Raw genomic sequence first — 22,579 nt, forward strand, 5'->3', positions numbered from 1 at the left:
TATTGTATTATTTTTAGGTACAGGAAGAATTATATTTTTATGCAATTGACATCACAAATTGGTACTGTATTCAGTGTATTTGCAATCAATGAAAATTTTAATTTCTGGGAAGTTTACACAAATGGAGACTTTTTAAAAATCCAAAACATTCTTACCAGAGATGGTAAATTCATGGAATTTCTATATACCTAAGGAATTCATGGGTTCTGCTTTTACTGCTTTTTATTGCAAACTTGCATAAATAGTTTCAAATGTTCTATAAATTGTTGTTCTACATTACTTTGGATTGCAGTGGGTCAAGTCTTTATTGCTAAATAAACAGAAGGAAACAGTAATATTTGATACTCTGCCAAAATTTGTATTTCATTTTTTGCCCACTGATAAAAATTAAGGTGACCCCCCAACATGCACACCCATACCTGCTTTAAAAATAACTCCTTGCTCTTCATTCTGTCTTTCAAATCAAATGGTGATAGGAGTATTCTGATCTTAATTAGTAATTTCAGAGATCTGGAGAAACCAGGTTTAGACCTTGTCACTGGAAGGCACAGTAAAGAATTTGGAAAATTATTTCTAAAGATTAAGCTGTTCTGTCTGCTTTTATTAAAGATAATTCACTGTTTTATATTTCAGCACAGTTTAGAAGAATTTGAATAATCTGATTGATATCTGTCTTAGCTATTGATTTACCTGTTGATTTAGTCACAGCTAAAAAACATTTTTAAGAGTTCTCAAGGAAAGTAACTGGTGTTAGTACCTATTCTACAGTTACTTTCCATTAGTCATTAACCCTGAGGAATTTGCTTTATATTTACCTCTCTGTTTGAATGATCTATTTACAGGGGGAGTATTACAACATACATGTTTTGAGAAAGAATAGAACTACTCACAGAGAAAGCAAGATAATTCCTGGAAAGTGTTCCTTCAGATTTTCATGCTTGTCCTATATTCAGGAAACTGAGCTGTTTAATTAGTTAATAGAAGCTCTTTGAGAGTATTCCTTCCATTAAAAATTATTTATTTTCCTGTGTGTAATATGTGCTGATCATTTGTTACTCTTTGAACAGAAATGTTTGTCTTTAATGAATCACCAAATTTTATTAGAAAAAGAATGTTAGATACAGGGTTTTCATCTTTTGGAAAAATATTTCATCTGTGTGCTAATGTTTTTCTGCTTAGAATGGGGACAATAATATCTGACCTCTAACGAATTTTTTAAAAAGCAAGAAATTATAAAGTGATTCCGTCTTTCTTGATTAAAAAGCATCATTATATAATGTTAATAATATGGCATAAGACTTATATTCTGCTTTCTGTGCTGTTAAGAGTACAAATAATTTCTTTCATCTTTATGTTAACCACATAAAAAGACTGTTTGTTTACATTCAATAAGGGTTAAACCAGAAGTATAATTTAATAATCATAATTTAGGAATAATTTTGAGTAGTTCAAAAACTTGTCTTTTCAACTTGCCATACTTTTATCTCTTTCCATGCCAAAATAAATATAAATATACAATTGTTGAGTAGCTATGGGAGAAATAGGAGGGCAGAGGTAAGGAGGTTTATGTATCTCATGTGGGACCAGCATTTATCTGTGAAGAAGTTTTAATTTCTTTATTATCCTCTTGTATAATAAGATGGACTAAAGGAGGTCATATCAAAGGAAAGATGAGAAGTGTAAAATGTGCATACCATCCTTTGAGTCAAATAGTATAAAAGCACAAGTTTCTGAGAAAAGTATATTGAAGTTTATATCTCTGTTCTTCTACTTTTTAACCTAAACACCTTACTGAACCCATTTCCTCAATTGTCAAATGAGATTAATAAACACTCCTTTTAGGGTGGTTGTGAGGATTAATGAGATGCTGTTATATAAAGTGTTCAGTATGGTGTTTGGCCCCTTTTGAGTATAGTAAGTTAATGGTGCTTCTACATAATAAAGATGGTAAAAACAGCAATAATAATACATAGATTTCATTCAGCAAGTGGGTAAGTACTGAGTGCATAGTTTAGCAGCATAGTAAGGCAGCTGCTGATCTAGAATAAATCACACAGGTACAATATATAAAGGCAATTAAAGGCAAAATTTTGAAGTATTATATGTAAAAAGTATTTATTCCCAATTAATGGAAACATATATAGTGTTAGCTTAACTAGGCTCCTGAATTTTAAAATTTTGTTCTCATACCTTCAGCCATCATAACATGTAAGTACCTCTTTGAATTCACATGAAACTAAGTACAAATACTTGATAAGATTTTTGTGAAATCAAAATATTTTCCCTAGGTTTATCAAAATGAGAAAGAACTACTTAGAAGATGTCATAAATAATATCTGAAAGAATTCAAACTTACTAATAATATCCAAAATGCAGAAATTCTGTGAATAGTAAATGAGCATTTTGAAATATATTGGAGTTAGTATTTAGTGCTAAGGAGAAGTACACTTACTTTCCATATCAATGTAAAAGGTAAATTTTATTAATTTCCTATTCCAAGTCTTTGTTATATAGCTTGTTTGGGGGGGTTTCAAATATTGGTCAGTATGCCAGTGCTGAAGTAGTACCAGAACTATCAGATTAGCTCAAAGACTACTTTGTATTTGTGTTACTATCTTTTAGATAGGAAATTCTCAAAGGCTAAGTGTAAGCTCTTTAATTTTTCACATTGTGGACTCATTGTTTGCTTTTCATTCTTTTCTTTGTTTTATTCATATTGATTTTTAGAAAATTTTACAACTTCTTCCAGAAAGAATTCATCAACGATGGCAGTTTCATAGTATTGGTAAGTAATTTAAACATGTATTTCATATTTGAAATAAGTGATAATACAATAAAATGGTCTTTAATGTGTTGGTCATTATTTGAAATGAATTCATAGTTTATGCCTTAGAAAAAAACAAAATAAGAATACAGTGCTAGATTTATTGGGAATTAAGATAAAAATGTATTTGAAGGATTTCTGAATCAAAATGGCCTATTAAATTTCTTTGATCCACTTGTTCCTTTACTCTGAATACATTAACAATGATTATAAGACTATAAAACCAAAAAATAGAAGCAGGCTCAGCATCAAAATAAACATTTCCATGAGTCAGAAGTGGAAGAGAAATGCAGATTACCAAGTAGAGTGGAAGCCATAGGCTCCAGGTTTGAAAGTAAGTGGTGTCAGCTGGTAGTTTGCTCCATAAAAAAAAAACAATGGGGAAAGGAAGAACTGGAATGAAGCTTAGTGCTTGAAGGGCAAATGTAGAGCTTCCAGATCATGAAATGAAGCTGAAAAGAAAAAGGGGGGAGGGGAAACCCTGCTGTGGATTACACTCAGAGACTACTTAGGCAGGAGGTCACAGACTTTCTCTTACCAGGAACTACACTAAGCCAGAATGCTTGCCAGCTTAGAGTTCAGTTCTGTGATCATTATAGTGTCATCACAGGGCTCTTGAGTACTCATAAATAAGACACTTTTTGTCCCTCAGATTAAAAAGGAATCTGCAGATGGGCAATTGGTGGCATTGGTTCTGTGTCTTAGTGATGTCAGGGCTGATCACTAGTGATTGGTATGAGCCTTCTCTTGTGGGAAATATATAGGCAGTCATCAGAACAGCATAGTTGAAGTAGAATGTTATAGGTCTTATAGTCATTTGTAAAAAATGTATTGTTTTTCTTATAAAACAGTCATAGATGTATGTAGGCCCTACATTTATTAATCAGTTACAGCAAATGAAATCTCTGAGGCTGTAAAACTGTAAGCCATCCAATTAGCAGTTCCAGAAGCAAAGGAACTCTGGACATACAGGAGTGATATTGATGCAGGGGCTGAGAAAGACAACATCCTAAACAGTAAAGACTTCTAGAATAAACTTTTTAGGTAAAGTTTGAGATTGAAAATGATGTATCTGCAGTATATAAAAAACTTTTACAACTCAATAATAAGACAAGTTGATTTTTAAATTAAGGTATCATTGATATACAATCTTATGAAAGTTTCACATGAGCAGCATTGTGGTTACTACATTCACCCATGTTATCAAGTCCCCCCCACACCCCATTGCAGTCTCTGTCCATCAGCATAGTAAGATGCCACAGGGTCACTACTAGTCTTCTCTGTGCTACCTTCCCTTCCCTGTGCCCCCCCCAAACATTATGTGTGCCAATCATAGTGCCCTTTAATCCCCTTCTCCCTTCCTCTCCTCCCTCCCTAACTCCTTCCCTCTCATAATTGCACGTCCTTTCTTGGAGTCTGTGGGTCTGCTGCTGTTTTGTTCCTTCAGTTTTGCTTTGTTATTATACTCCACAAATGAGTGATATCATTTGGTACTTGTTTTTCTCCACTTGGTTTATTTCACTGAGCGTAATACCCTCTAGCTCTATCCATGTTGTTGCAAATGGTAGGATTTGTTTTCTTCTTATGGCTGAATAATAATTCCATTGTGTATATGTACCACATCTTCTTTATCCATTCATCTACTGATGGACACTTAGGTTGCTTCCATTTCTTGGCTATTGTAAATAATGCTGCGATAAACATACGGGTGCATCTGTCTTTTTCAAATTGGGCTGCTGCATTCTTAGGGTAAATTCCTAGAAGTGGAATTCCTTGGTCAAATATGGTATTTCTATTTTGAACTTTTTGAGGAACCTCCATACTGCTTTTCACAATGGTTGAACTAGTTTACATTCCCACTAACAGTGTAGGAGGGTTCCCCTTTCTCCACAGCCTCTCCAGCATTTGTTGTTCCTTGTCTTTTAGATGTTGGCCATCCTAACTGGTGTGAGGTGATATAGCATTGGGATTTTAATTTGTATTTCCCTGATGATTAGCAAGGTGGAGCATCTTTTCATGTGCCAGTTGGCCATGAATTTCTTCCTTGCAGAAGCGTCTGTTCAGATCCTCTACCCGTTTTTTAATTGGGTTATTTGCTTTTTGGGTGTTGAGGTGTGTGAGTTCTTTATATATTTTGGATGTTAACCCCTTGTCAGATATGTGGTTTACAAATACATTCTCCCAATTTGTTCTGCTGATAGTGTCCTTTGCTGCACAGAAGGTTTTTAGTTTGATGTAGTCCCATTTGTTCACTTTTGCTTTTTTTCCCTTGCCCAAGATGTGTTCAGAAAAAGTTGCTCATGTTTATATTCAAGAGATTTTTGCCTGTGTTTTCATCTAAGAGTTTTATGGTTTCATGACTTACATTTGGGACTTTTTCTTCTTTTTTTGACAATATATGAATAGTTTCCATGTGACAATTTTAAGTTTGAAAGTTTTAAGCTTTCATTTGTAAGTATATCTTTAGAAATTGAGATCAGTTAGTTTATTTGGGCTTTATACATTGTTAAAATCTTGTTTAAAAAAATTATTACTAGATCTTCTACACAATTTCTTCTTTTTTAAAATAAAATAGTTTAAAGTCTAGGATTACCTACTATTGCAGTGAATGCTATTCTTAATATTATTACTATTTAAATCTCCAGATCTGTTCAGATCCTCTGCCCATTTTTTAATTGGGTTATTTGCTTTTTGGATGTTGAGGCATGTGAGTTCTTTATATATTTTGGATGTTAACCCCTTGTCAGGTATGTTGTTACGAGTATATTCTCCCATACTATAGGATGCCTTTTTTGTTCTACTGATGGTGTCCTTTGCTGTACAGAAGCTTTTGAGTTTGATGTAGTCCCATGTGTTCATTTTTGCTTTTGTTTCCCTTGCCCAAGGAGATGTGTTTAGGAAAAATTGCTCATGTTTATATTCAAGAGATTTTTGCCTATGTTTTCTTCTAAGAGTTTTAAGGTTTCATGACCTACATTCAGGTCTTTGATCCATTTCAAGTTTACTTTTGTGTATTGAGTTAGACAATAATCCAGTTTCATTCTCTTACATGTAGCTCTCCAGTTTTGCCAACACCAGTTGTTGAAGAGGCTGTCATTTTCCCATTGTATATCCATGGCTCCTTTATCATATATTAATTTGTGGTATATGTGTGGGTTTATAGCTGGGCTCTCTATTTTGTTCCATTGATCTATGGGTCTGTTCTTATGCCAGTACCAAATTGTTTTGATTACTGTGGCTTTGTAGAGATCTTTAAGTTGGGGAGTGTAATTCTTCCTTCTCAGGATTGCTTTGGCTACTTGGAGTCTTTTGTGGTTCCATATGAATTTTAGAACTCTTTGTTCTAGTTCGTGGGAGAATGCTGTTGGTATTTTGATAAGGATCGCATTGAATCTGTAGATTGCTTTAGGCAGGATGGCCGTTTTGACAATATTAATTCTTCCTATCCATGAGCACAGGATGTATTTCCATTTATTGATGTCTTCTTTAATTTTTCTCATGAATGTCTCATAGTTTTCAGGGTATAGATAGGTATTTCACCTTCTTGGTTAGGTTTATTCCTAGGTATTTTATTCTTTTTGATGTAATTGTAAATGGAATTGTTTTCCTGTAGTCAATTTTTAATATAGGCAAAATACTTGAAAAGACTTACACCAGATAAACATATGAATTGCTGATATGCACACGATAAGGTGCTAAGTAGTGAAATCCTCTTTTGTATTCCATAATCATAAAAATGTCCTTGAAGGTTGTTTGTGAAGAAACTTTTCTTGAGACTTCTGTACTTCAAAAGTTTATTGTTAGTCTCCTAAGAAATGTAGCCTTAAGTCTCCAAAGGACCTTTAGGCTATCTTGTTGTCATGGTTAATAATATTCCAGTGTCTAACTTGCGAAGATACATAAATAGCTATTTTTCTTTGTCACCCAGAAGAATCCTAAAGCTATTTCTTTCCTTTTTTGTCTTTGTGTAAAGGAAAATAAACCAATGACTCTAGTTGATTTTTAAAAGTAGCTATATTGAGGTATAATTTAAATAAATAATTCAATTATCTTATAAATGTTTAGAGTCACCACAGCCTAGTTTTAGAATATTTCCATCACACTAAAATATTTCTCAAAACCCATTTATAGTCAGTGCCTGTCCCACCATCAGTCTGCTTTCTGTCCTTAATAAATTGTCTTTTTTGGGTGTTTCATATAAATGAAATTATACAGTTTATGGCAGTTTGCACCTGGCTTCCTTCAGTTAGCAATTTTTTTATCCATTTGTAGCCTATATTTGTATTCTTTTTTATTGCTGCCAAGTATGTTGTATGGATACACCATTTTTTGCTTATTTACTTGCCAATTAATGGCATTTATATTGTTTCTTGTTTATTATAATTAATTTGTTCACTTTTCCTGTTTATCTTACTGTAGATTCTTTTTTGATGTTCTGTGTATGGGATCATGTCAACTTCAAATTAAGATAGTTTTGCTTTTTAATTTCCTATCTGGTACCTTTAATGTCTTCTTCCTTTCTTTTTAGTTTATTCCTCTAGTATAATGTTGAATAAAAGTGGTAAGAGCAGACATTCTTGTGTTATTCCTGATGTAAGGAAGAAGTGGTCAGTCTTTCACCATTATGTGTGATGTTAGCTGTTACAGTAGATGTTTATTGAGTTGAATAAATTCTCTTTTATTCCTGGTTTGTTGAGAGTTTTTAATCATGAGTGGGCATTGTATTTTGTCAAATGCTTTTTCTGCATCAACTGACATGGTCATTGTCAGTGTCACTTGAGGTTTCATCATTTATTTTATTAATATTGTGTATTTTGCTAATTGCTTTTAAAGTGTTAAACCAATTTTGCATCCCTGATACAAATCCCACTTTGTTAACCATTTATAGTCCTTTTAATATATTGCTAAATTGCTAATAATTTATTGAAGATTTTTGCCTCTGTGTTTATGAAACATAGTGCTCTGTAGTGTTGTTTTCTTGTGCTGTCTTTATCTGGCTTTATCATCAAGATAACAATAGCCTCATACATAGATTGGGAAGTATTTCCTCCACCTCTGTTTTCTCAAAGAGTTTGTAAACAATTGCTGTTTTTCTTTAAACATTTGGTAGAGTTCACATGTAAAGCCATCTGGATGTGTCCTTTGTGAGAGGATTTATAATTTAATTATATTTCTTTACCTTTTATAGATATATTTAGATTTTATATTTCTTTTTGAGTCAGGTTGGATAATTATGTCTTTCTGGGAATTTGTGTAGTTCATCTAAGTTGCCAAATTTGTTGGTATAAAGTTGTTCAAATTATTTTCTTGTAATAGTCCTTTTCATTTCCATTGGGTCAGTAGTGAAGTCCCTATTTCATTTCTGAGTTTGGTAATATGCATGTTCTCTCTAATTTTATTGACCAGTCTAACTAAGCATTTGTCATCAGTGTTGATCATTGAAAGAACTAGCTTTGGTATTGCTGATTTTCTCTATTTATTCCCTGATTCCTAATTTGATTTCCATTCTAGTCTTTTTATATTTTTCAAAAATTTTTCTTCAGGTTTACCTTTCTTTTTAAAAATAGGCATTTAAGGCAATAAATTAACCTTTAAGCTTTGCTTTAATTCATCCTATGTTTTAATATGTGTGTTTTTATTTTCATTCAATTGAAAATATTTTTTAATGTCCTTTTTGGTTTCTTTGACCCATAGTGTATTTAAGAGTGTTTTTATTCTTTTAATTTTTAAATATTTGATGCTAATCACAGATTTCTTTCTGTTGTGATTTCTAATTTAATTCCTTTTTGGTCAGAAAATACACTTCATCTGATTTAAATCTTTTTAAAGTTTTGAGACATTTTATGGCCTAGAATAATCTCTCCTGGACAATGTTCCAATGTACTTGGGAATGTATATTCTGTAGCCAGTTAAAATAGTAGATTTACACATGGCAATGTTATAATTATTGAACAGCAAGAAAGAACTTGAATAAATGGAATCTTATGCAATATTCCTGGGGATAGGCTTGATAGTGCAAAGATAACAGTTCTCATTCCGAAAACCTGTAGGGACTTTTTGATGTAGCCTGACAAGATTATACTAGAAGTTATATGGGAAATCAAAGCGAAAGCAACATGGAAGAATACAGCTGGGAGAGGGAGGATGTTGTTGGATATCTCCCTACCCAGTAACAAGATGTATTTCACAGTTCTAATTATTTGTGCAGGGATAGACTAGTTGACTAATGGAAAAGGACATCAGCACCAGCCGAAGAGCCAGGAATGCACATAAAACTTGAAATATGATTGAGGTAGCATTTAATTTCACTATAAACCCTGAAAGAAGAGTCGGTACTACAATTGGTTCTCCATTTGGGGGTAAAAAAATTCTGTTATTGCCACACAAATAAATTTCTAATGGATTTCAGGACTTAAATGTGAAAAGCAACACTTTAAACCTTTATGAAGCTGCTCCTTGGTTATCTCTAAAATTTTAAGGTAGGGAAGTATTTATTTAGACACAGTAATTACACTTAGGAAAAAAAATATTGGTGAATTGTCTACATTGAAATTAAAAATTTTTGTACATCAGAAGATACCATCCCTCCTAAGCAATAAAAGCATAGCTGAGTTGCTTAAGAAAATATATTTCCACTTCTTAGAACTGACAGAATTAGTAGCCAGTAGGTATAAGGAACTCTCATATTAAACAAAACAAAACAAAACCACACAACTAGTAAATATACAAAGGATATGACACTTTATAGAAACTTGAATGGCTAAATGAAACAATAGTATCACTAGGAAGTACCAAATGAAAATATATTAAGATATTTAACACTCATCAAACTGGTGAGTATTAGGGCATCTTCCAGTGTTTTGGGTTGCCAAGGATGTGTTACCACAGCACTTTCATATATGGCTGGTAGTACTGCTGATTTTCTGAACTACTTTGGAGAGAATCTTGCAATATTTAGTAGAGTTGAAAGTAAGTTCATTTCTATTTTTATACGCTGGGGAAAATCACATGCATACCAGAGAATCATGAACAAGAACATTTATTACAGTATTTTGGGGGATAGCAAAAAATTGAAAACAAACTGAATGTCCTAATATAAAGAGGATAAATAAGATGAATGATATATTCATACAATGGAATGTTACACTGCAATTAAAATGGATTAGAGTTACCTAAATCAGTATATGTAATTTCAGAAGATAATGTTGCATATATAAAACAACTAAGGGAATGACGTGTATGATACCATATGTATATAAGGTTTGGGGGTTTGTTTTTGTTTTTTCACTATTAATTAAACTCCAGATTTACTCAGATTTGATTATTTTCCACTTAAATTATTTTTCTGTTCTAGGAGCAAATCCACAATACCACAGTGCATCTAGCATATTTATATATATATTTTTAGGGGAGCTAATCAGGACTGATAGTATTACTTGAAGGAATTGAATTTGCTCAACAGAGGAAGAGCATTACAGATAGATCAACACAGTTTGTTGAAACATTACAGCTAATTTTTGTATGAGAAATGAAACTTAACCCAATAAAGTTACAGGCTTGATCATTATATGTGTTTTTATGTGTACACTCCATCCTTGAAAATGTCGGGGTTGGGGCACTGACCCCCATGCAGTTGAAACTCCCCATGTAACTTGACTGCCCATAAACTTAACTTCTAGTGACCTGCTGTTGACTGGCAGCCTTATCAATAATATAGTCAACTAATGTGTATATTTTGTATGTTATATGTATTTACATTTTTTTAAAATGGTATCACATACGGTCTGTTTATGTGCATAAATTTTGATAAATTCTAACTTTATAACGAATTTGTATATATTTTATGGCAGTAAGTGATAAAAAAGTTTAGTATCTGCATATATACTACGCACTCATAGCATACCTTCTTAATTTTTTGAATAGTTCTAAATATATAGTTCATCTGCAAGTTTTTTCAAATTGTCCTAAATTCCCCCAAATTTTCCAGTATATTCACTGAAAAAAAATTTATGTATAAGTGGACTCTTAATTAAGTGGACGAAACTTAATTTATGTATAAGTTCAAACCTGTGTTGTTCAAGGGTCATCTGTATATATAAAAATAAGTATTGTATATATACATGTAATCTTGTTGTTATTAGAAAGAATAAAGAGTAAAAAATACAGAATTAGAACAAATAGCTTTGGAAGAAATCCTTGTTATGGGTATAAGGTTTTAAACCAATTCTAAATATTTTATGCATTTATAACTAAGTAGTAATAATACAAAAATATTTTTGGAAATAATTAATTCCAAAATCTAGATAATGGTTTCTTCTGGAGGGAAGGAGGAAAATGATTCCACTTGGGTTCACAGGAGTCTTCAATGATACATGTGCTAGTAGATAAAACATTCTAGATAATGTAAATAAGTGAAAATTTGTACATGGGACAGTGTTTAGATTTTTTCAGACTGAATATTAGATTTCTGGATGATTGTTAATATAATTTCATGATTTTGTTTTAGACTTGAAATATTTCATAAAGAAAAAGGAATATTTAAAAAATATTTAAAAGAAAAAGGAATATTTTGAAGAAGAAAATTAGTACAATGGAAACATGTTAGGAAATATTAGAGTTATAGATGATCATGTGGTTAACTAAATGGAAATACAGTGGTTTTTATTTGTTTTAGTGCTGGAAAATTGTATTCTCAGTCTAAGTACATTGTATTAAATGCAGTTTTGGGTTTTGGCTTGTTTTGTTTAATTGCAATAAACTGTGTTTTAAAAAGGTGACTTTTTATATGCCTTTTGGTCTCAAGGTTATGGCCAGAGGAATATCAAGGTCACCAAGAATAATTTAGAGATTGCCAAGGACTTGTTTTAAAGTGTTTTCAAGTCTGACCGAGAACTCTGACATTTAGAAACAAATAAGTAGATGTGAATATTTAGAATCATGTTTTCTTTTCAGGATTGATTTTAAAGAAACTACTTCACACAGGAAATTCCTTGAAGGTATGACCTTTATATTTCCTTTTCATGACCTTTAAAAAATTGAATAAAGCATACATAGCCCACCTGTTCTACTTTTCCTACATCAGCTTTTTCCTAAAGAATTTTAAATTGTCTTCAGTTCTCTTAACTGAAGGGAATTCACTTAAGATAATAACAACATACTCAGCATCTATGAAAATACATAAACTAGGTTGACGAGGCTATTGAAATATTGTACTTTTGTCAGTGCCTTGACTGATTCACCAGAAATACTTTGTGGTCCAAAGAAGACAAAAATTACTTAGTCATTAAACAAATTATTCTTCATATTATCATAGCTATTCTTAGATGTAGGGGAAAATAGGGGACTTACATAAAATGTTGATTTCATTTCATTTCTTTTCTTCTTTTATATTAACTCATTGTGTTGGGGTAGGAGAAGCTACCCAGTCCAAAAGCATTGTGCTGTCGGTTAGATACTAGTTTCACATTGTGGTGTTTTTGGCACCAAGGCTTAGGTATAGCAGTACAAAGGAATTGTTATCTGGCTAAATCATGAGGATAGCAGCAATTGAATAGCTTTGACTGTTGTTTGAATGGCTGTTACAAAGCTGTGGTAATTTCCAAAGCTACCAGTGAGGTTAGGTTAGTGAAGTGCATCTTTTAGAGAATTTTGACCTTAAAAGGAAGAAACTATTTCTATTATAAATAAAAATACTACTTCTTAAATTTTATTTTAGATCAGGCGAGAAGGTGTTCGTCTTTTCTTACTATGGTTGCAAGCTCTTCAGAATAACTGCAGCAAAGAACAGCTTTGGATGTTTTCATGCTTAATCCCTGGATTTTCAGCACCACAATCTGAACATGGACCTCGAACCCTAGATAATCTCATTAATCCTCCACTCAACCTTCAAGAAAGTAAGATTCATGAGATCTTATACGTCAGTATTTTAATATTTTCCATGTAGTTTGTAAATATATATTTTTTAAATGTTTGTACATTTATTAACTGATAATCCAAGGCCATGTTTTAAAATACTGGTTTTACAAAGAGGCCAACAGATCAGGAGATGATTGCCATTGGAAAAATAATTTGTTACTCACAGTTCCCAAGAGGAGGGGGCGTGCCACACCAGGGTCATCAGGAATGGGAGGTGGAGGGCTGGGAGCGAGTATCATGGGCAAAGCCCTTTCTGTGGTTTCTGTAGGCAGGAATGTGTGAGGAAGGGTAAGGAGGCCTAGGATTGACCAGTTTGGGTAATTTCAGCGTGTTCTGGGGCTTAGGGGCTGTTCCTAGTTGTCTGGGACCAGGCTGTAGGGTGATTAGGCAGGGGTGTTTGTGGCCCTGAGTGTGAGAGCCAGAGATGGTGGTAGAGGTGTGGCTTCTCTCAACTGGTTGATTTACATACGAAAGGCACACTGTCGGGCCTGTCATTTACTATTTCTAGGAATTAGCTAACCCTGGGAGGGGACGTTCTTCTCCAGGACCAACAGGCTCCTGATGTCAAAGCACCAGAAGAAACACATGGTTAATACAGACATTTTACATTTATCTTTAATTTCTAATTCTCATCTCTCACCTTGTATCCTTTAGTTAATTTGGATGTGCTCTGAAGTGTAAGTGATTTTGCTCTGTGCAAAGAGGACTGTCAAAAAATATATCTCTGTGAACTTAATTACTTGACTGACATTTATTGTGAAACACGTTTAGGGCCCTGTTTGTTAAACCAGGTAGTGAGTGTGCTGCTTAAGAAATCCTATATTTAAGAGAATTCAGCTGCTTGTAGATTGATTTTCTTGAATCTGCATTTATTGTAATGAATATTTTTGAATATCTGAAAAGTAAAAATGTAAAATTTATTTTATAAGTGTGCTTTTGTAATCAAGGAACTAAGACACTAACTTTTCTTTTTGAGAGGGAAATAGTATTTTATCCTTAGAGGGGCTACCTTAAAGAATGAGCATTACCTAGAGTACTCAGATTGTTCTTTAATTGATGAATAAGCGCATTACTAGTAATGTCTCAAGCACATTACTATTAATGTTTCCCATCATATTATGGAATTTTTGTAATGGGCGCTCTTAATGTGAATTTTAAAGTATCATGTGAAATTCTTTCTCAAGTGGGACATTACTCAGTCTATCCCTGTGTTACAGTCCCACAATCAAGTTTTCATGAAATAGCTGATTTTGAAGTTTATGGTTGTTATGGACTATCAGGATGACTTCAGATTTATTTCAAGATTCAATCATTAGAACATTTCAAGCAGTACATATTGCATATATGTTTTGCAGTTATATTTAATTTGGGTCATATTATTCTATTACTAAATTTGTTTTTTAATTATCTTTTGTCTTTGGATAGCTCAAGTTACTATAGAGGAAATCACTCCTCTTGTCCCCCCACAGTCAGGAGATAAAGGACAAGAAGATCTTACAAGCTATTTTCTTGAAGCACTTTTAAAATACATAGTAATTCAGGTACATGTTATCTTCTTTGATATCACCCCCTTAAGTAGCCTGTGTGGGTAATTCATTTTTCCTTCATTATCATTATTTTGTTACAGTATAGGTTTTTTTTTTTGCTTCTTTTCCTGAAGGAGGAATTTGAAATTTTTACTGTTGAAAATATGTGTTAATATGCCCTTCCTGAAATAATAATCACTGAAGGGATTATGATCCTTTTAGGGAGCTGGAGAGAGAAATATTTAAAGTAGACTATTTGTGTATGTACCCTCTTATGTGAGCCAGTCGGGTTTCCTATCTTATCCTTTCATTTATAATCAGCTGTCCTACTTTTTTATCTTTTAATTTTTAATTTTTATTTATTTATTTTATTAACATTTATTGATACACACTCTTATGAAGGTTTCACATGAAAAAACAATGTGGTTACTACATTCACCTCTGTGATCGTGTCCCTCTCATATCCCATTGTAGTCACTGCCCTTCAGTATAGTAAGATGCCACAGAGACACTATTTGCCTTCTCTTTGCTACACTGTCTTCCCCCTGATCCCCTCAAAACCATGTGTGCCAATCGTAATACTCCTGAATCCCCTTCTCTCTCCCTCCCGGCCCACCCTCCCCCACCCTTCCCCTTTGGTAACCGCTAGTCCCTTTTTGGAGTCTGTGAGTCTGTTGCTGTTTTGTTTCGTTGTTATACTTCACAAATGAGGGAAATCATTTGATACCTTTCTTTCTCCACCTGGCTTATTTAACTGAGCATAATACCCTCCAGCTCCATCCATATTGTTGCAAATTATAGACTTTGTTTCTTTCTTATGGCTGAATAGTATTCCATTGTGTATATGTACCACTTCTTCTTTATCCATTCATCTACTGATGGACACTTAGGTTGCTTTCGTATCTTAGCTAGTGTAAATAGTGCTGCAATAAACATAGGGATGCATATGTCTTTTTGAATCTGAGAAATTATATTCTTTGGGTAAATTCCTAGGAGTGGAATTCCTGGGTCAAATGGTATTTCTATTTTTAGTTTTTTGAGGAACCTCCATATTGCTATCCACAATAGTTAAATTAGCTTACTTTCCCACCAGCAGTGTAGGAGGGTTCCCCTTTCTCCACATCCTTGCTAGCATTTGTTGTTCGTCTTTTCAATACTGGCCATCCTAACTGGTGTGAGGTGGTATCTCATTGTGGTTTTTATTTGCGTTTCCCTCATAATTAGCAATGTGGAGCATCTTTTCATATGCCTGTTGCCATCTGAATTTCTTCTTTGGAGAATTGTCTGTTCATATCTTCTTGATATGGGTTTTTTAATTGGGTTATTTGCTTTTTGGGTGTTGAGGGATGTGAGTTCCTAATATATTTTGGATGTTAACCTCTTGTTGGATATGTCATTTACAAATATATTCTCCCATACTGTAGGATGCCTTTTTGTTCTGTCGATGGTGTCCTTTGCTGTACAGAAGCTTTTTAGCTTGATGTAGTCCCGTGTGTTCATTTTTGCTTTTGTTTCCCTTGCTTGAGGAGATGCATTCAGAAAAAAGTTGCTCATGTTTATATTCAGTAGATTTTTGCCAATGTTATCTTCTAAGAGTTTTATGGTTTCATGACTTAGATTCAGGTCTTTGATCCATATCAAGTTTACGTTTGTGTGGGATAGACAATAATCCAGTTTCATTCTCTTGCATGTAGCTGTCCAGTTTTGCCAGCACCATTTGTTGAAGAGGCTGTCATTTCCTCATTGATGTCCATGGCTTCTTTATCGTGTATTAATTGACCATATGTACTTGGGTTTATATCTGGGCTCTGTAGTCTGTTCCAGTGGTCTATGGGTCTATTCTTGTGCCAGTGCCAAATTGTATTGATTACTGTGGCTTTGTAGTAGAGCTTGAAGTTGGGGAGTGTATTCTTCCTTCTCAGGATTGCTTTAGCTATTCAGGGTCTTTTGTGATTCCATATGAATTTTAGAATTATTTTCTCTAGTTCATTGAAGAATGCTGTTGGTATTTTGATAGGGATTGCATTGAATCTGTAGATTGCTTTAAGCAGGATGGCCATTTTGACAATATTAATTCTTCCTATCCATGAGCATGGGATGTGTTTCCATTTATTGGTATCTTCTTTAATTTCTCTCATAAGTGTCCTATAGTTTTCGTTGTATAGGTCTTTCACTTCCTTTGTTAGGTTTATTCCTAGGTATTTTATTCTTTTTGATGCAATTGCGAATGGAATTATTTTCCTGATTTCTCTTTTGGTTAGTTCATCATTAGTGTATAGGAGTGCAACAGATTTCTGTGTATTAACTTTGTATCCTGCAACATTGCTGAATTCAGATATTAGATCTAGTAGTTTTGGAGTGGATTCTTTAGAGTTTGTTATGTACAATATCATGTCATCTGCAAACAGTGACAGTTTAACTTCTTCTTTACCAATCTGGATGCCTTTTATTTCTTTGTGTTGTCTGATTGCTGTGGCAAGGACCTCCAGTACTATGTTGAATAAAAGTGGAGAGAGTGGCATCCTTGTCTTGTTCCCGATCTGAAAGGAAAGGCTTTCAGCTTCTCGCTGTTAATTATGATTTTGGCTGTGGGCTTATCATATATGGCCTTTATTATGTTGAGGTACGTGCCCTCTATACCCATTTTGTTGAGAGTTTTTATCATGAATGGATGTTGAATTTTGTCGAATGCTTTTTCAGCATCTATGGAGATGATCATGTGGCTTTTGTCCTTTTCATTGATGTGGTGGATGATGTTGATGGATTTTCTAATATTGTACCATCCTTGCATCCCTGGAATAAATCCTGCTTGATCATGATGGATGATCTTTTTGATGTTTTTTTGAATTCGGTTTGCTAATATTTTATTGAGTTTTTGCATCTATGTTCATCAAGGATATTGGTCTGTAATTTTCTTTTTTTGTGGTGTCTTTGCCTTGTTTTGGCATTAGGGTGATGCTGGCCTTGTGGAATGAGTTTGGAAGTATTCCTTCCTCTTCTACTTTTTGGAAAACTTTAAGGAGGATGGGTATGAGATCTTCACTAAATGTTTGATATAATTCAGTGGTGAAGCTATCTGGTCCTGGTGTTTTGTTCTTAGGTAGTGTTTTGATTACCAATTCAATTTCATTGCTAGTAATTGGTCTGTTCAGATTTGCTGTTTCTTTCTGGGTCAGCCTTGAAAGATTGTATTTTTCTAGAAAGTTATCTATTTCTTCTAGGTTATCCCGTTTGTTAGCATACAGTTTTTCATAGTATTCTCTGATAATTCTTTGTATTTCTGTGGTGTCCGTAGTGATTTTTCCTTTCTCATTTCTGATTCTCTTTTTGTGTGTAGACTCTTTTTTTCTTGATAAGTCTGTCTAGGGGTTTATCTGTTTTGTTTATTTTCTCGAAAAAGCAGCTCCTGCTTTCACTGATTCTTTCTATTGTTTTGTCCTTCTCAATTTTATTTATTTCTGCTCTAATCTTTATTATGTCCCTCCTTCTGCTGACTTTGGGCCTCATTTGTTCTTCTTTTTCTAGTTTTGTTAATTGTGAGTTTAGAGCGTTCATATGGGAATATTCTTCTTTCCTGAGGTAGGCCTGTATTGCAATATACTTCCTTCTTAGCACCACCTTCGCTGTGTCCCACAGATTTTGTGTTGTTGAATTATTGTTGTCATTTGTCTCCATATATTGCTTGGGCTCTGTTTTTATTTGGTAATTGATTCATTGGTTATTTAGGAGCATGCTGTTAAGTCTCTATATGTTTGTAGGCTTTTTCATTTTCTTTGCTTTTTTTTTTCTTGTTTCATACCCGTGTCTGAGAAGCTGATTGGTACAATTTCAATCTTTCTGAATTTAATGAGGCTCTTTTCATGGCCTATTATATGATCTGTTCTTGAAAATGTTCCATGTGTACTTGAGAAGAATGTGTATCCTGCTGCTTTTGGGTGGAGAGTTCTGTAGATGTCTGTTAGGTCCATCTGTTCTAATGTGTTGTTCAGTGTCTCTGTGTCCTTACTTATTTTCTGTGTGGTTGATCTGTCCTTTGAAGTGAGTGGTATGTTGAAGTCTCCTGGAATGAATGCAGTGCATTGTATTTCCCCTTTTAATTCAGTTAGTATTTGTTTCATATATGTAGGTGCTCCTGTGTTGGGTGCATAGATATTTATAATGGTTGTATCCTCTTGTTGGACTGACCCCTTTATCATTATGTAATGTCCGTCTTTGTCTCTTGTGACTTTCCTTGTGTTAAAGTCTATTTTGTCTGACACAAATACTGCAACTCCTGCTTTTTCTCCCTATTAGTTGCATGAAATATCTTTTTCCATCCCTTTACTTTTAGTCTGTGTATGTCTTTGGGTTTGAGGTGAGTCTCTTGTAGGCAGTATATAGTTGGGTCTTGTTTTTTTATTCATTCAGTGACTCTATATCTTTTGATTGGTGCATTCAGACCATTTACATTTAGGGTGATTATCGATAGGTATGTACTTATTGCCATTGCAGGCTTTAGATTCGTGGTTACCAAAGGTTCAAGGGAAGCTTCCTTATTATCTAAGAGTCTAACTTAACTCACTTCGTATGCTATTACAAACACAGTCTAAAGGTTCTTTTTTTTCCCTTCCATTTTTTCCTTCTCCATTCTGTATATATTTGGTATCATATTTTGTACTATTCGTCTATCCCTTTTTATTACCTCTGGTGATAGCTATTTAACTTTAGGAACACTTCTATCTGTAGCAGTCTCTCTAAAATACACTGTAGATACGGTTTTTGGTAGCTAAATTCTCTCAGCTTTTGCTTATCTGGAAATTGTTTCATCCCTCCTTCAAATTTAAATGATAATCTTGCTGGATAGAGTGTTCTTGGTTCGAGGCCCTTCTGCTTCATTGCATTAAATATATCATGCCAGTTCCTTTTGTCCTGTAAGGTTTTTGCTGAGAAGTCTGATGATCGCCTGATGGGTTTTCCTTTGGATGTGATCTTATTTCTTTCTCTGGCTTCTTTTAATACCCTGTCCTTATCCTTAATCTTTGCCATTTTAATTACTATATGTCTTACTGTTGTTGTACTTGGGTCCCTTGTGTTGGGAGATCTGTGCGCTTCCATGGCCTGAGAGACTATCTCCTTTCCCAGATTGGGGGAAGTTTTCAGCAATTACTTCCTCAAAGACAGTTTCTATGTCTTTTTCTCTCCTTCTTCTGGTACCCCTATAATACAGATATTGTTCTGTTTGGATTGGTCATACACTTCTCTCAATATTCTTTCATTCCTAGAGATCCTTTTTTCTCTGTGCCTCAGCTTCTTTGTATTCCTTTTCCCTAGTTTCTATTTCACTTATTGTCTCCTCCACTTTATCTAATCTGCTTTTGATTCCCTCCATTGTGCTCTTCAATGATTGTATCTCCATCCTAAATTCGTTCCTGAGTTCTTGAATGTTTTTCTGTACCTCCATGAGCATGTTTATGATTTTTATTTTGAAGTCTCGTTCAGGAAAATTTATTAAATCAGTCTCACTCAGTCCTTTCTCTGGTGTTGAGATTTTGTTTTGATCCAGGTTACTTTGATGTTTCGTATTTGTCTGTGGTGCTCTCTCGTGCCCAGAAGCTCTACTGTGTGGAGCTACTTAGTCCCTGAAGCAATGTCGGGAGTCACAGGGGAGCAGTGTTGGTGGCTGGAGGGAGGAAAGAGCTGTTTCCTGCTTTCTGGCTGCTATGCCTGTCTCCACTGCCAGAACCAGTGGGTGAACACACAGGTGTAAGCCTCTGTGCTTTGTGTTTATAGCTGCTGTAGGCAGTGCTTCCCTCTGGTTTGCTTGACGCCAGGGCAGGGGTTGCCGGTTTGAGAGCCAGGTGCAGGCTAGCCAGGACGAAGACACAGCAGGCTGCATATCACGATGGGGGACCTTGTAGCTGCATAACTAGCCAAGGGAATGGAGCTCCTGAAGATCATTTAAGCTCCTAAGCTGCTGGGCAGAGTCCACCTGGATAATTTTGTCTGCCTGTCCTTTCTCCTGAGCATTAAGCTCTGTGCAGTCCTTGCCCATTTAGCAGCCCTCTCGCTTTTAGAAAGTCTCTCAGACTGCACATCCAGATCAGCCGGATATGAATCCCTGTTTTCCTCAAGCAGCTGGAATCTCCATCTCTCCAGGTATTCCGCCTGTCTTAGCTTTCCAACCCCTGTGATCACCAGAGCACCATGCAATGTAGGTTCGTGCTCCCAGAGCAGATCTCTAGGGCTAGGTGTTGAACATTCCCAGGCCTCCACTCCCTCCCTGCTCTGTTTCTCTTCCTCCCACTGGTGAGCTGGGGTTGGAGAAGGGCTTGGGTCCCACTGGGTCATAGCTTTGGTACATTATCCTGTTGCGTGAGGTCTGCTCTTTTCTCTAGGTGTATGCAGTCTGGTGCAACCTTCTTTTTGTTGCTCTTTCAGGGTTGTATTATATTTTCGTATTATATGTGGTTTTAGGAGGAGGTCTTTGTCTCACCTCTCATGCTACCATCTTTAATCAACTCTCCTCAACTGTTCTACTTTAAATGAAAAATTTACCATTGTGTGATTTAGGGATCAATCTGCTAAAAGACGGCAACAGGGAGGTGGGCTGAAGATGAAGTGGAGGTGAGGGAAATATAATTTACCCCTTAACCCCTTTGTACTTTTAAAATCTGTAGGTGCATGTATTCATCTCTAGATCTGAAATGTGCATGTCCTGATTGATGAATGCACTCTTAGCACATGCATAATTCTTGTAACTGTTACAAACACAGGAATTCCCTATACCTTAGAAACTAATGTTATAAGAATTTGGACCCTGAACAAGATTGCCAGGGTTTGAATCCTGATTGTGTATGTTTTACTGGTATTGTGACCCTGGCAAATTACTTAACCTTTCTATGCTTAAAATAGATATAAAAATACCTGTCCCATTTTGGTGTTTGACTCTTAAAAATTAATGAGAAGTACTTAGAATTAAAAAGTGCATGACACACAGTAAGTGTTCTATATTGGGTAGTTGTTGTCATTATTATCACCAATTTTTCTTTAAAAAAAAAACTACTTCATAAACACTTTAAAAATTGTCTTACTGGTTTATTGAAATATAATTGACATATAATAAACTGCAATGTTTGAAATACACAATTTGATGAATTTTATTATATGTCTACACCTATGAAACCATGAATACAGTCAAATAATGAACATTTCTATCTTCCCTGAAAGTTCTCAGATCTCCTTGTAATCCGTATATTTCTACCTATCATCACCCCATTTCTAGGCAATCAGTGATCTAGTCTATGTCACTATAGTTTGCATTTTCCATGTTTTCATATAAATGAAATCATATGGTAAGTACTTTTTTTGTTCTGGCTTCTTTCAGCATAATTATTTTACAAATCACCCATTTGTTGTATGTATCGTTAGTTTGGTCCTTTCTATTGCTGAATAGCTTCCAATAATGTGGATATACCATGATTTGTTGTCTAGTCATCTAATTATTGGCTATTACAAATAAAACTGCTGTGAACGTTGTTAAACGAGTCCTTGTGTTGCCATTGGGTAAATACTTGGGAGTGGAATGGCTGGGCTGTATAGCAGGTATATACTGACTTTTTAAGACAATGTCAGGCTGTTTTTCAAATGGTTGTATCTTTGTACTTTCCACCAGCAATGTATGAGCCTTGAAGTTGCTTTACAACCTCACCAACAGTGTGAATCATCAGTCTGTAATTTTAGCCATTCTAAAATGAGTGTGTAGTGGTTCTTCTTGTGGCCCATTCTGGGCCTTTACAATCCCCCTACATAGATATATTTCTTCCTCACCCTACTGGGATTCTCATACTGTATATTTTACCCCTTCTGTACCTTCCCCTCCCATTTTCTGGACACTGTCCTCACTGGTCTTAGGCTTTGAGTCCCCCACTGGGCTCCTGCCTCTCCTATATTCTCTTCAAAGATGCCCTGCTTCTTGTGGACATGTTCTGATTACCTGCACTGGACTGCTTCTATTTTCACTGTTTCCCATCTTCCTCTCACATATGCCTATTTTGTATGACTTTTAAGGCTGAATCATTCAGGAAGGGGCAAATAGGAAATTTTTGAAATTAGAAGAACCAAGTTTTGAGTCAACTTTGATAGTTTTCCATAGAATATTTTCTTACAAGGTATTTTAAAATATATATAATGCATTTATATGGCATTAGACCAATTTAAAAATTTGTTTTTATATATTTATGTACATATACATATGTACACACACATTTACATTTAGCTATATAGCTTTACAGTGTAACAGTTCAGTATATTGCTTAAGTAACCTTTTATGAGCTTA

At 34.6% G+C, this 22,579-nt stretch overlaps 1 protein-coding gene across 5 annotated transcripts in view; it reads left to right on the forward strand.

Annotated features, from left to right (window-relative positions):
• Positions 1 to 22,579, forward strand: part of RALGAPA1 (Ral GTPase activating protein catalytic subunit alpha 1) — a 272,386-nt gene that overhangs the window by 14,456 nt on the left and 235,351 nt on the right. For all 5 annotated transcript variants that reach the window (XM_036881215.2, XM_057488494.1, XM_057488495.1 and 2 more), the window contains 4 exons: positions 2,728 to 2,785; positions 11,777 to 11,820; positions 12,540 to 12,717; positions 14,165 to 14,280. In XM_036881215.2, coding sequence (XP_036737110.2) covers positions 2,728 to 2,785; positions 11,777 to 11,820; positions 12,540 to 12,717; positions 14,165 to 14,280 — 396 coding nt within the window. The remainder of the gene's footprint in view (positions 1 to 2,727; positions 2,786 to 11,776; positions 11,821 to 12,539; positions 12,718 to 14,164; positions 14,281 to 22,579) is intronic.

Source organism: Manis pentadactyla, chromosome 11 (genome assembly GCF_030020395.1).
Source record: "Manis pentadactyla isolate mManPen7 chromosome 11, mManPen7.hap1, whole genome shotgun sequence".
Classification (NCBI taxonomy): Eukaryota; Metazoa; Chordata; class Mammalia; order Pholidota; family Manidae; genus Manis; species Manis pentadactyla.